This window comes from Triplophysa rosa, linkage group LG1 (genome assembly GCF_024868665.1).
Source record: "Triplophysa rosa linkage group LG1, Trosa_1v2, whole genome shotgun sequence".
Lineage (NCBI taxonomy): Eukaryota > Metazoa > Chordata > Actinopteri > Cypriniformes > Nemacheilidae > Triplophysa > Triplophysa rosa.
Genome location: NC_079890.1, coordinates 17,317,872 through 17,330,997, shown reverse-complemented (window position 1 = coordinate 17,330,997; position 13,126 = coordinate 17,317,872). Strand labels below are relative to the sequence as shown.

The 13,126-nt window shown below is 37.6% G+C and overlaps 1 protein-coding gene across 1 annotated transcript; it reads right to left on the bottom strand.

Annotated features, from left to right (window-relative positions):
• Nucleotides 1–2,603: 2,603 nt before the first annotated feature.
• ctdspl2b (CTD (carboxy-terminal domain, RNA polymerase II, polypeptide A) small phosphatase like 2b) lies at nucleotides 2,604–12,788 on the bottom strand. Its single transcript, XM_057324889.1, has 12 exons — nucleotides 12,768–12,788; nucleotides 8,300–8,426; nucleotides 7,504–7,653; nucleotides 7,112–7,330; nucleotides 6,930–7,023; nucleotides 6,621–6,732; nucleotides 6,448–6,534; nucleotides 6,178–6,240; nucleotides 4,532–4,611; nucleotides 4,028–4,154; nucleotides 3,813–3,908; nucleotides 2,604–2,827 (listed from the first exon to the last, which is right to left on the bottom strand). The coding sequence occupies exons 1-12, from the start codon at nucleotides 12,786–12,788 to the stop codon at nucleotides 2,762–2,764; spliced, it is 1,242 nt and encodes a 413-aa protein (XP_057180872.1). The 3' UTR covers nucleotides 2,604–2,761.
• Between the last annotated feature and the right edge of the window lie 338 nt (nucleotides 12,789–13,126).

Sequence of the window (13,126 nt, the reverse complement as noted above, 5' to 3'; positions counted from 1 at the left end):
TTAGAATGTTCAGTGATTGTGCTAACTACAAAGATACAATACAAAAACTGATACATTTAAAAATGATTACATTTTGAAAAATAGATGTGACATGCCTTTTAAAATACAAAGAATCAAAAATACAAAAAGATTTCCTTTTACATTTTTTTTGTCATGAAACTGCATGTTTTAGTACAATATGCATTGTACAAAAAGTAAAGCACATTACAATGAATTGGTTGTACATATGAAACAAACCTTTAACATTTAATACACTTCCACTCTTTGACAATCATACAAAATAACTCTCTGTCTTAAAAGAAGTGCTAGGGTTGGGAATCGTTTCAATTTTATCGATTCCGATTCCAATTATGATTCTGCTTATCGATTTTGATTCTTATCGATTCCACAGTTGAAGTAAAACATTTAGATATCAACCTGTATGGTCATTTAGCCTACTTATTGACTTGTTTGCAATATATATTTATGAGCACCGTTTTGTGTATATTTACACATAGAAACACACCTTTTCTGATTTATTACAATTTGTATTATCATAGTTGAACTACATCATGGTTAAACAGTTACTATAATGCAACTATGGTTAATTTGTGATTCCTGTGCTTTAATGCAAATTCTATAGCTAAACTATGCTAACTATAGTAAAAAATATCGATAATTTTCATAAGGGCTTTTATTGAGATATCAGCAGATCATGCAAAGCATGTACTTTTCTGAAAATATGCACACAGGAATTGATAAGAGGAATTCAAATTTTGATCTCAAGTATCCGATTCCTATTCCTTTCGATTCCAAATTGGAATTGATTTTCGATTCCCAACCCTACTGGTACCTAAGGGTAGTTGCAACCCCTGCCTCCCAATATTTGAGATAACATTCTGGGACATAGGACACTACCTCAATAAAGGTAATTTCGCAATAATGCAGGAAGAAGGAATTTATAAAACTAACAAAAGTTGGGTATAATACTTAATGTATGCCACGTATAACCATTTTACCAAGTCTATTGTCGCATGAGAAAAATACAGTGCTTGGTGCTAATGGACTCTGTCAAACAGAAAAAAACCTTTTGTTAGTAGAGCAGGATCCTTAGGATCACACTTTTTACCCTTTCCTTTCCTCTGTACATTCCAACAGATTGTAGGATTAAAAAAATTAAAAAGAATGTACTAAAAACAATGGGCACAACCATTCGTCTACTACGTACAGTAATACAATTTCCAAAAATACCTTCAAACTACAGTCGAACCAAAAGGCCTCGATTTACAAAAAATTATGCAGCAAATAATTACTGAAAGGATCACAATGTAGAGACATACGATGTAATCAGTGATTGTCCATTACTAAGACCCATTAACAAAGAGTGTAAAAATGGCACCAGTGAACATATTCAATATAAATACATAACAGAGCATAAGCCAGAAAAACGGCAGGGAATACAACTAGCCCGGCCCCGCTTTACTCACCCTAAATGGCACAACTGTAGTTTGATCTCTCGTATTACTCAGTTGGAAGCATCACTACCATACCTCCGGAATGAAGAGAATACAATCTTTGCAGTATATTCAACTCTCATTCCTCCCCAGACTCATATACACTCATTCATCTAGAAGAATATTTCACAATGCTTGACATCTTAAAAAACCTCAGAATCCCATTATAGAAGAAAACAGAACTACAGGCAGTCAGGTTTAAACCACAGCGATGATGCTTGCTGTTGTTATGCTGGTGCTATAAACAGGGCTATTACAGGCTTCAGCACTCCATTCTCTTCTTTGCAGTTCAGATTAGCTCTGGGTCATGCTACATTAGCTCCTAAATTTAACATGAAAACACATGCATCATATCTAACACTAAAACAATGTATTTATGGTGATACCTCTCAAAGAACACCAGTAAATAACAACAACAAATTACACAGGGCAACATCAACAAAAGCGAAAAAAATTTGAATACAAAATCAATAACGTTATAAAAATGTAACAGTAGATGATGAATAACATTCCTAGTTTTGAAAAGCACAGATGGGTGCTACTAACTGATTATATTAGCTTTGACTAATAAACATCTGTGGAGAAATAACTGAAACTTTCTGGACTTTCAACCTTTACATGGGAACTTCTCATTTCAAGAATTTAAGAATATACTCGCTGCAAGCCCATTTTTAAAAAAACAGCCATCACTATGGTTTAACCCATTCTTTTTTTAACGCCTTATATGAAATAACGAGTCCAATGAGCTCTGTGAAAACAAACAACATTCAAGAATAGAACGTTACTAGATTAACACAAAGTTATTTGCGAAATGAACACATTTTGGCATACAAAAAAACAAAACAGAAGCTGAAAACCACTGATTTGAAAAAACACAACCCCCCAAAAACATACAGGTGAAGAGGAATGCATACTGAAGATGTTAAAAATGCCAGAAAATAAACAATTATGTTAACACAGAAACTTCTATCAAAAAGCTATGCTTTTCTTACTGGCCATTCATGCTAAAATTGGTTAACGGCGGCACCAAAAGACATCATGATTCTTTCTGACTGCTACACATTACCTTGTACTGGATGATCAAACTGAAGATACCAAACAACCACTTTAAATCCTTCTGATTGCACAGAGGGGAAAAAAATGAATCAACACTTTTGTTTTGTTATCATAATAGTTCAAACGTGGGGAACAAAGATTACTTTTAACAATAATGGCAAAAATCCAAAGCATATATCTGCATTTGTTTCGTTTCATTCCACTGTAAGCACTCAGTCAGGGGGAAGGAGGTCATGCAGCCGGAACCGCTCACGGACATGTGGCCGCACATCCTCATTCTGTAGACACAAGACAACAGAAAAATACATTTACACACTCAATTCATATATATTCCAAAAATAACATTTTTAGTTCCCTTTTCTAATGCTTAATGCGTTCCCTGGGAATAAAACTTGCAACCTTTGTGCTAATAATGCAATTTTTTACAGACTGTGATACAAGTTATACAATTATTTTGTAAAAGTCTAGTGCTGTGTCTGAAACCGCTCCCTCGCTCACTCCTTCACTATTCCCTATATAGCGAATGACATTTGAGTCCACTATATGGGGAAGATGTAAATGAAATTGAGTGAACGATTATGGACACTGAAGTAATATAACCTGCGTCTGACAGTACCGTCGTGGACTGTCGTTATCTTACACCTGTGTGGCTTCATGGATTGCTTAATAAAATGGTAAAGTTAATTTTCACCTTATTTGTCACGTTTTTGTATTAGATTTTAATAAAGAGAACAAAACAACTGTTTGCCACGTTTATTTACTTTAACGTTTATTACGCTTAATAAAATGATTTAATATATTTAAAATAAAGCACCACTGTCTATAACATTCATTTAATCTGTTTATTCTCAAAAACATGAAAATAACTGTCATGAAGAACAAACACAAGTGTATAAACATGCATTCGTGGCATTAACGGTCACTCTCCTCCAGCTGATTCTAATCAAGCGGTCGTCGCCTGTTGTATCATGGGAAATAGTGAGTGAGCGAGTGTACATCGAATGTACACTCAAAATCAGAGTGCATTGTTGGTAAAAAAGAGTGAACGAATGTAGGGAATGAAGTAGTTAACTCAGGTTTCGGACACCACTACAAAATGGCGGACACCCGATATAGTGCAGGAGATAGGGAGCGGTTTCAGACACAGCCTAGGTAATCAACTCTTAAGTTTCATAACTAACTTTTCCAGCTTCAAAATCGCTAACGACAACTGACAGACACAGAAAGAAATGAAAACTAAACAACAACACTGTGCACGCATACCAATTCCACCACTTTCTCCAAGAAAGGAACAAGCTTCAGAAGCTCATTGTCATTCTTGTCCATGAACCAGCTTTCAATAGGAATTCCATTGGAGAGCTGTGGGTGAAACATATGGGCTGGAGAAACACTGTATTTCCTTAATGTGTAACATTACTAAAAACTAGTTTGGGTTGGAATTGATGGAAATTTGGATGAGGTAACAATGGACAACTCACCTGATAAGCGAAGGCTTGTGGTGAGTTATCAATAATAATAGTCTTGGACAGATCACGTCCAAGAATATTTAGATCCTTAATGTAGTTTCCTTGTACACAGACACAATGCTCACGAAATAATCGGTGCCTAGAACATGTTGGAAACCCACACAAACACAAAAAGAGAGAAGAACAACAAAATAAATCTCCAGAGCATGAATGAATAATGTATTCAGAGCAAAGACTTGACACCAGAGGATAGTGTGGAGATTCATTTGCTAGAGAGCAAACCTCTCCATCCACCCCAATTCTTCACTGTAACCAAACCTTATAGAGAAATTCTGCACAGCCATGACAAAACTGGTTGGGTTACCAAACAACCGACACTTCGACTAAATTTACATTTACCAAGAACTGCTAGTTTCTAAAAATAAAAAAAACAAAACAAAATACTGTCTGCACAGTAGTGTCATGTGGAAAACGTTTAAAATTTAAATAAAAGAAAAAATAAAGAAGTCCACAGACCGCACCAGCTGTTTCTTCGGATCGAGAATGTTCAGCAACTTGTCAGCATAAACTTTCTTTGAGGCAGTGAAGAGAATGATCTGGGGGAAAAGCCAACAATGAAACAACTTCAGTCCACTATGAGGAACAGATGTTAAAGGGGTCATATGGCGCGAATACGTGTTTTTCTGTGTCTTTGGTGTGTTATAAGTTGCCCCTGCATGTATTAAACACATAAAATTGCTAAATGTAAAGTGTCGGAACAAAAGATGCATTCTATCTAAAATGCTTACCCAGACCTGCCTGAAACGCCTCGTGTAACCACACCCCCACAAATCCACGTCAGTTCGTGGTATGATTTGACTAAGACCGCCCAAATGTATACGCAAATAAGGTGGGCGTACCTGTCAGTACAATTGCTTTGGAACCTGATGTTCCAAATATGGTAAGAGGCGTTACATTTCCATCACACGCTTGCAGTATTCGACCAATCACTACGCACTGGTTAACTGGCCAATCATAGCACACCTCGCTTTTCAGAGCCATGAGCTTTGTAAAAAATCTGCGCGTTTCAGAGAGGCGGGGCAAAGAGGAGATACAAACGCGCACGGTATGTGGAAAATACAGCGTTTTTGAACCTTAAATCGTGTATAAACCTTGCATCACTCACTGACATTATACACTCTTCACTAATCTCTGGTGTTGTTCCTTCCACACTCAAAACTGCCATCATAACCCCTATACTTAAGAAGCCAGGGGTGGATTCAAGTAACTTTGACAACTTTCACCCAATTTAAATTTTACCGTTCCTCTCTAAAACATTGGAAAGGGTTGTTGTAGCACAGCTACATGGCCATCTTTCTAATAATAGTTTATATGAGCAATTCCAATCAGGTTTTCGTCCACATCATAGTGTGGAAACCGCATTAGTCAAGATATCCAAGACCTACTGTTAGCTGCTGACTCAGGACTCCTATCCATACTTGTTGTACTCGACCTGAGCGCAGCTTTTGATACAATCTCGCACAGTATTTTAATGGATAGACTCTATCGGAATCGGGGGAACTGCCTTATTGTGGTTTCGATCCTATCTAGTTGGCCGTACCCAGTTCATACAACTGAAACAGTATACATCAAAACCATCTTACATCACTACCGGTGTTCGGCAGGGTTCAGTTTTGCGTCCTCTTTTATTTATTATTTACCTTCTGCCCTTAGGTAGCATTTTTAGGAAGTTTGGCATTCAATTTCATTGCTATGCCGACGACACCCAGCTCTACCTGTCTGCCAAACCCTCCTTTGGAATTCGTTACAGCAGGATGTTAAAAGTTTAATTTCTATGTTTTTAAATCTCGTCTTAAAACATACTTTTTAGACATGCTTTTCTGTGATTATTCTTTGTATTTATTTGTGTGCCTATTTCATTTTTATATCTAGCTTGTATTCATTATTTTTATTTGATGATTGTTGCTGTACTATTGCTGTACTGTGTCCTTGAGTGTCAGTAAGGAGCCTATAAATAAAATGTAGTAGAAGTAGTAGTATTACATCTAAAACAAATGATAATATTCATTTTAGCCATGTCATATGACCCCTTTAAGCGGGACAAAAAGTGTTCCATGTAATATCATCCATTATTTGGGGAAAAAAGGATAGCAGAAGCTTACCTCATAAATTTGAGACATGCGTTCCAGGAACTCTCTGAAAAATGGCCTCAGTCGCACATAAACCTAACAGAAACTGTATTAGAATCTCCACCTTTCAGATAACATGACTTTTCAGAATTTGAGTAAAAACTCATTCCTCACTAAATTTAATTTAGGTTATTTTCAGCCTTGGGTAAGCAAGTGCTGAAGTTGCTTCTGAAAATGACCATACAGCGTCCTCTAGTGGTAAATTACTGAAACACAACAAGACAGCTTAGAGTTGGTATTTACCTGGTAAATGACATCTTGGAAGAGGACAGGAAAGGTTAATGCTGCATCATCCAGCTCATTTAAGCTACAATGGACAAGAGTTTCATCCTGTGAATGCGGAAAAAATGCAATGAACATCTTTCATCCCCCAAAAATACACTGTGGTGGCAGAGGAAGTGGATTTTAAGACTGACCAGATCAAGAACCAGAGAGAACTCAGGAGTGCTGCGAGTCTTAAGAGGGAGTGCAGGTTTGCGAGTCAGTTGTTCTTCTGTTAGTGGAGGTACGTGTTTGATGAAAAAATACCTGTAAAACATTTTACATTAAAAAAATGAAGCCTTGTAATAAACATGAAATATCTCTTCTACGTAGATGAAGGAACATGAATTATTGGCAAGCAAAAAATAAGATGTATGTCAATAATACAATAACAATAGATAATAAATAAAACAATATTATCAAAAATATGTATTCAGCTTGTATGAGAGTACAGGTGAACTCACGGATCAAACACTTCCCACTCCTCCTCATAGGATCCTTCAGCCGGGACAGTGATAGAAGTGTCCACATGTCCCCCTGTTGGAGGAGAGCCAGGAGCTAAACGCATAGGACAGATGACAAAATGATGCCAGGTGCATTTGATTTAGTCCTTAGTATGGATAATCCAAAGTCACATCTTTCACACCTGTGAGAGGGGAAAGGTCAGGATGAGTGGTGTCCTCACACTCAGGTGCGTGTATGGAAGTTGGCGGTCTGAAGGCTGAGGGCATGGCACTGGTGTAGAGAGGGACACTTAGGGGCTCTCTAGATGTGGCAGTACTGGTGGGCATCTCTTCTACTTGCTCCATTTCCAGCTGCTTTACAATCTCTTCTGCCTCCACTGCCTGGCCTGGTGAATCCGAGCCTGATGTGACGGAGAACAGGATTTTTAACATTTTAATGCATTGGAATAAAAGTTGCATTGGTTTTCTTTCACTCAGGATCATCTTACTAAACATGAAAAAATCTGGAAAGCTATTACTCTGGTTTGTTTAGGTAGACAGTAATAGTCTTACGTTCAGTGGTTTCTCATCTCACCATTTTTATTTGCTGGCGAAAAAAAGCTGAAGACAGGAGAGAAGATGGTTCCAAGCAGGGTGGTACGGGGTGGACTGCTCACAACCTCCTCTGAGTCCTCCAACTTCCCATTAGGCCTGACAGGCTTACTCGTGTCATGGTTTGTTGTTGCTACAGAAAAACATTTGAGGAGAAAGGGCATCCGTTAACCTATAATGGAATTAGAACTAAATCTCTGGACTTTATATTGGTCTGTTATACTATAGCTATTAAAATATACAGCGGGGGGTTAGGGACTATGGGGTAGAGGTCTTTATAGGTCCATTTGTATACGTTGACGAGTGCCTCGGACAAGAGTCAAATCTTTAACATTAAATTAGATGTTATTTACTGAAATCATCTTTAATGTACAAACTGACTTCACCATAAAATGCATTATCTGTTTGGGATTAACTGAAAAACGGCACATTAATACAGAATAACCTTAATAAATTACTCGATTCTACCACATTAATAACAGAGTTGTTCTAGACGCGACGTTGAGCGGCTCTGCGCTTGCACGTCCGGTGTGCGACCCCCGTAAGGCAGGGGATTGTCAAACTGTTTGAGTAAATTAAGGTGGGTCGTGCAAAGATGCTTGTATTGGTGTTGCAATTAATTTCATATTTCATTAGTCTCTTGTGCACTTTCTCCATAATGTTAGTGGGCCCTGAGACAGATCATACCGGCCTAGGTGGGTCCATGAATGAAAAGTTTTGGAAACCCCTGCCTTAAGGCAGAAAATCACGTTACATTGGTTGGGACACCTTTGACTCACCTCCATTAATGGAGCTTCTCCTACGAGCTCTGTAGATGCTTTTCCTTGACAGGTCATTTCTCTGTGGGGTGGAAGTGATCAGCTCGCAGCTCAAACGATTCCTCTTTGCTGGGTTCTCCTGCTTCACCTGATAAAAACCAACAGTCAGTTTTTATACTTAATATAAAAGGCTATAATATGTTCAAGGTTACAACTTTTGTCTATACTACCCGTTTTGAACACATTGATAATTAATTACTAAAATGAACGAATTAATATTAAAAAATAATTTACAGTATCTCACAGAAGTGAGTACACCCCTCACATTTTAGTAAATATTTTATTAGATCTTTTCATGTGACAACACTGAAGAAATGACACTTTGCTACAATGTAAAGTAGTGAGTGTACAGCTTGTATAACAGTGTAAATTTGCTGTCCCCTCAAAATAACTCAACACACAGCCATTAATGTCTAAACCGCTGGCAACAAAAGTGAGTACAACCCTAAGTGAAAATGTCCAAATTGGGCCAAATTAGGCATTTTCCATCCCCGGTGTCATGTGATTCTTTAGTGTTACAAGGTCTCAGGTGTGAATGGGGAGCAGGTGTATTAAAATTTGGTGTTATCACTCTCACTCTCTCATACTGGTCACTGGAAGTTCAACACGGCACCTCATGGCAAAGAACTCTCTGAGGATCTGAGAAAAAAAAGAATTGTTGCTCTACATAAAGATGGCTTAGGCTATAAGAAGATTGCCAAGACCCTGAAACTGAGCTGCAGCGCGGTGGCTAAGACCATACAGCGGTTTAACAGGACAGATTCCACTCAGAACAGGCCTCGCCATGGTCGATCAAAGAAGTTGAGTGCATGTGAGGTGAGGAGAACAATGACAAGTGTGTCTTGCCTACAGTCAAACATGGTGGTGGGAGTGTCATGGTCGGGGGTTGCATGAGTGCTGCCGGCACTGGGGAGCTACAGTTCATTGAGGGAACCATGAATGTCAACATGTACTGTGACATACTGAAGCAGAGCATGATCCCTTCCCTTCGGAGACTAGGCCGCAGGGCAGTATTCCAACATGATAACGACCCCAAACACACCTCCAAGACGACCACTGCCTTGCTAAAGAAGCCGAGGGTAAAGGTGAAGACCTAAACCCTATTGAGCATCTGTGGGGCATCCTCAAACGGAAGGTGGAGGAGCGCAAAGTCTCTAACATCCACCAGCTCTGTGATGTCGTCATGGAGGAGTGGAAGAGGACTCCAGTGGCAACCTGTGAAGCTCTGGTGAACTCCATGCCCAAGAGGGTTAAGGCAGTGCTGGAAAACAATGGTGACCACACAAAATATTGACACTTTTGGCCCAATTTGGACGTTTTCACTTAGGGGTGTACTCACTTTTGTTGCCAGCGGTTTAGACATTAATGGCTGTGTGTTGAGTTATTTTGAGGGGACAGCAAATTTACACTGTTATACAAGCTGTACACTCACTACTTTACATTGTAGCAAAGTGTCATTTCTTCAGTGTTGTCACATGAAAAGATCTAATAAAATATTTACTAAAATGTGAGGGGTGTACTCACTTCTGTGAGATACTGTATTTGCTATATGCTTTCCACAGTTATTAAAGTAGCTCTATAAAATTCGATCTCAATATCAAAGTAAGACTAGTTAAGATATGAAAAATAATGTGTGATTAGTTTGTATAAGACATGTGAGTCTGGAGGCATGCCAGACTGTCAAAATAGTCAATTACATCTTGTGGCCATATGGGAAATGATTCTGTGGAAAGAATGGGGGGACCAGATAACCTAATATGTCTTCTAAACATAATACTCTCTATCCTCTGAAGTGCTAGTTCTCCTGCAGCAGGCTGCATGCCTGTTAAAGCCAACCCTACCTACTGTCATTATGCGAGTACTGTGGAGCCACAGCTAAAATTAGAACAAGACTGAGCTCCTCAGACAAGCAGCGTCATTCCACCATGCATTTCTGGGGGGAATCTGACACCAGGTCCTGCTTGAATTGCATCCAAGAACATTCTGGGCCATGATCATCTAAACCAGTGGTTCCCAGTAAAGGCCTTCATTTGACCAATAAAAATCCTGATTACAAATATGTAAATATGTAAAAATAATATATATTCTACATTATTTGTTTCTGATCTGCAACCCCAACACAATGGAAACAATTTGCTCCAACATGCAAGGATCCTCAAGAATTGATTTGTTTGCAGTCGATGACTGTTTGTATGTTTTGTGAATGTGCTTGATCTTGTGTAGTGAAGTGGCCCACATTCGAGTGATTCCCAACAGTGGCTTTATGATTCTTTAAAGATTTTCACACTTCTGTTACAAAGCTGCAAACATTCAATACAAGTTTCACACAACAAAGCAACTAAACAAGCCAACACATTATATTAAAAGATATTATATTATTGTTTTTAATGTTAAAATAATATTCCACGTGTGTTCACACTAGGGATGTGCGAGACTAATCGACTAGTCGTTTAAACTGTAAGCTCCTACTAGTCGACATTGAAAATAACAGTCGATTACAGGAAAAAAATACACAAAATGTTATAATTTAAATGACTTTCATTTTAATGTTTTGTTTACAACCCTTTTAAATTACACACTAAAACAACATGTTTAAAAAAATAATTATTAATAGTCTTTAAAAGTGTATCAGGAACCAAATGTTTTAATTTTAGGTCAGATCTAACATGCGTTTCCTTTGTGCCAATTGCAGCACGCTCAGAAATGACCACTTGAAAGACGAGTTGTGGGGGTGTTTTGAAGGAGGAAAACGGGTAGGTTTACGCAAACTATGCCATATCAAAGTGGCATAATAATAATTTCACTGAAGCCATGCGTAACCATACTGTATTGGGTTCTTATTGATTGATATTGATGCAGAAAATGCAGCGCGGAATGCAGGCATAAAACGAAAAAGTAGATAATGATAAAGCTACATACAGTTATGTTAACAATTACTTAATAATAAATATCAGTATTTTAATATTTTAAATGCATGAAAGACAGATTGACGTTATTTGATGGCAGAATGACCTGTAAATGCGGTGAATGCATCTTGAGCACACTCAATAAAACTGAGATGAGAACGTCTCAGCTTCTAGATTCACAGAACTTTGAAATTTCTTTGATTATGACGTTTATCACAAAAAAAGTGCTTGAATAAACATGATCGCTTAGCACTGTTATCTGTGTGCCCTTGCAGAGTTTGCGCAGATTCCTCAGACGGAATTATTGATCACAAACATTGAGCCGACTTTCATCCGAGCATAATGCTTGCATTTCCTCAACAAGAACATGTAAAATAATATTAACATCATAATCACATGCGGACTTGAGTGTTTAGCCGATGTATGTTCTATAAATTAGCTAATATAGCCAGTATGCTTTATTAGCAGCTTTTTAATTCGCTCTGCACGAGATCAAATGCGTTCTGTAGCTTGTTCAGTACTTTTTGTCCATTGCTTTCTATTCACTTTTTTGTTTACACACATTGCTTTGCTTTACAAATAATAAAAACATGATGTAATGTAGGCTTGTTTGTTGATAGGCTATAAGCCTACCCTAATTATAACTTGTAGGCTACTTCAATTGCGACATAATTAATAAAGCTATGTTTTTTTCATTCAACATCATTTAAATAAACAAATAATGAAACATTCGTTTTTAAGCTTTTAATTAATTGTTGTTAAATATTTTAAGTTTCATGATTTCAGTGTAATAGACACACTTTTACTAAGATTTAATTTAATTTGATTACAAAAATTTAATTTAGCTTTTAGAGTCCGAAAAAACAGACTTAAAGGAGAAAATAAAATGGATTTTGTATAGGCTACATATTTTAAGTCCAAAGCCATTCTTAGTTTTAGGCTAGTCCACTACACGGTTACAAAACCTTCGTTTAAATGACTGTCAAATTAGTCGTAGCGCACATCACTAGTTCACACATGTGTTTATATGCTGTTGGTTCCAATCCAGAACTAGTTTTTACAGGAACATGATTTTCTTTATTGCTTTTTTAATTTAGTGTGAAAAGTTGCTCTTTGAGTATATTAAATGAGCCATATGGCGCGAATACGTGTTTTTCTGTGTCTTTGGTGTATAATAAGTTGCCCATGCATGTATTAGACACGTAAAATTGCAAAAATTAAAGTGTCGGAACAAAAGATGCATTCTATCTAAAAGCGAATGCTCACCCAGACCCTATGGGATGAATTTAATATCAAAATGATTAACAAATGCATGCACAGTCATCCGTGAACGTCATACAAGTTACACTTGTATTTTAGTATTCACAAACAAATGCCATATGATTTGAATCTGTGAAATTTAGATTGTAATAAACATGAGGCGATTTGTACAAATAGAGACAGATTTGTGAATACAATGTTTTATTTTGTGTTAATGTATAATCATTTTGCGCATACCAATGAGAAGTTGTGCAGTTGTGTACCTGCAAAACGCGTCCATTCATCCTGTTCTGTGCATTTGGATTTTGAGACGTTCTTTACGTGGTTTTGCATTGGACAATCCACACACAAACAACTTCAGATCCACGCACAACCGTGCATAAACTACGGCCTACCACTAGATGGCAGTCTCACGGAGCGACAAAGAGGTTTGCGGCAGAGGTTGCGCTAGACTTTTTCATTGTCAGTCATTTTGACGAACAGGCTCATAAAAAATCCGTCATCATATATTTTTACCCGTCACTATGGTCCAAGGTTGATGTTACGTTACTAATTAGCATGGTTGTGACATCAACACTATGTATATGCGTTTAATCTCTGAACTTACTGAACTGAATACCCA

What these genes read in the sequence shown, in the direction of transcription:
- ctdspl2b (XM_057324889.1), bottom strand. Translation starts at nt 12,788, where the DNA reads ATGAATGGACGCGTTTTGCAG. An exon ending in TCCAAGATGTCATTTACCAG is followed by an intron (nt 6,241 to 6,447) that starts GTAAATACCAAC and finishes AGTTTCTGTTAG; the next exon opens with GTTTATGTGCGACTGAGGCC. An exon ending in CCGAAGAAACAGCTGGTGCG is followed by an intron (nt 4,155 to 4,531) that starts GTCTGTGGACTT and finishes AACATGTTCTAG; the next exon opens with GCACCGATTATTTCGTGAGC.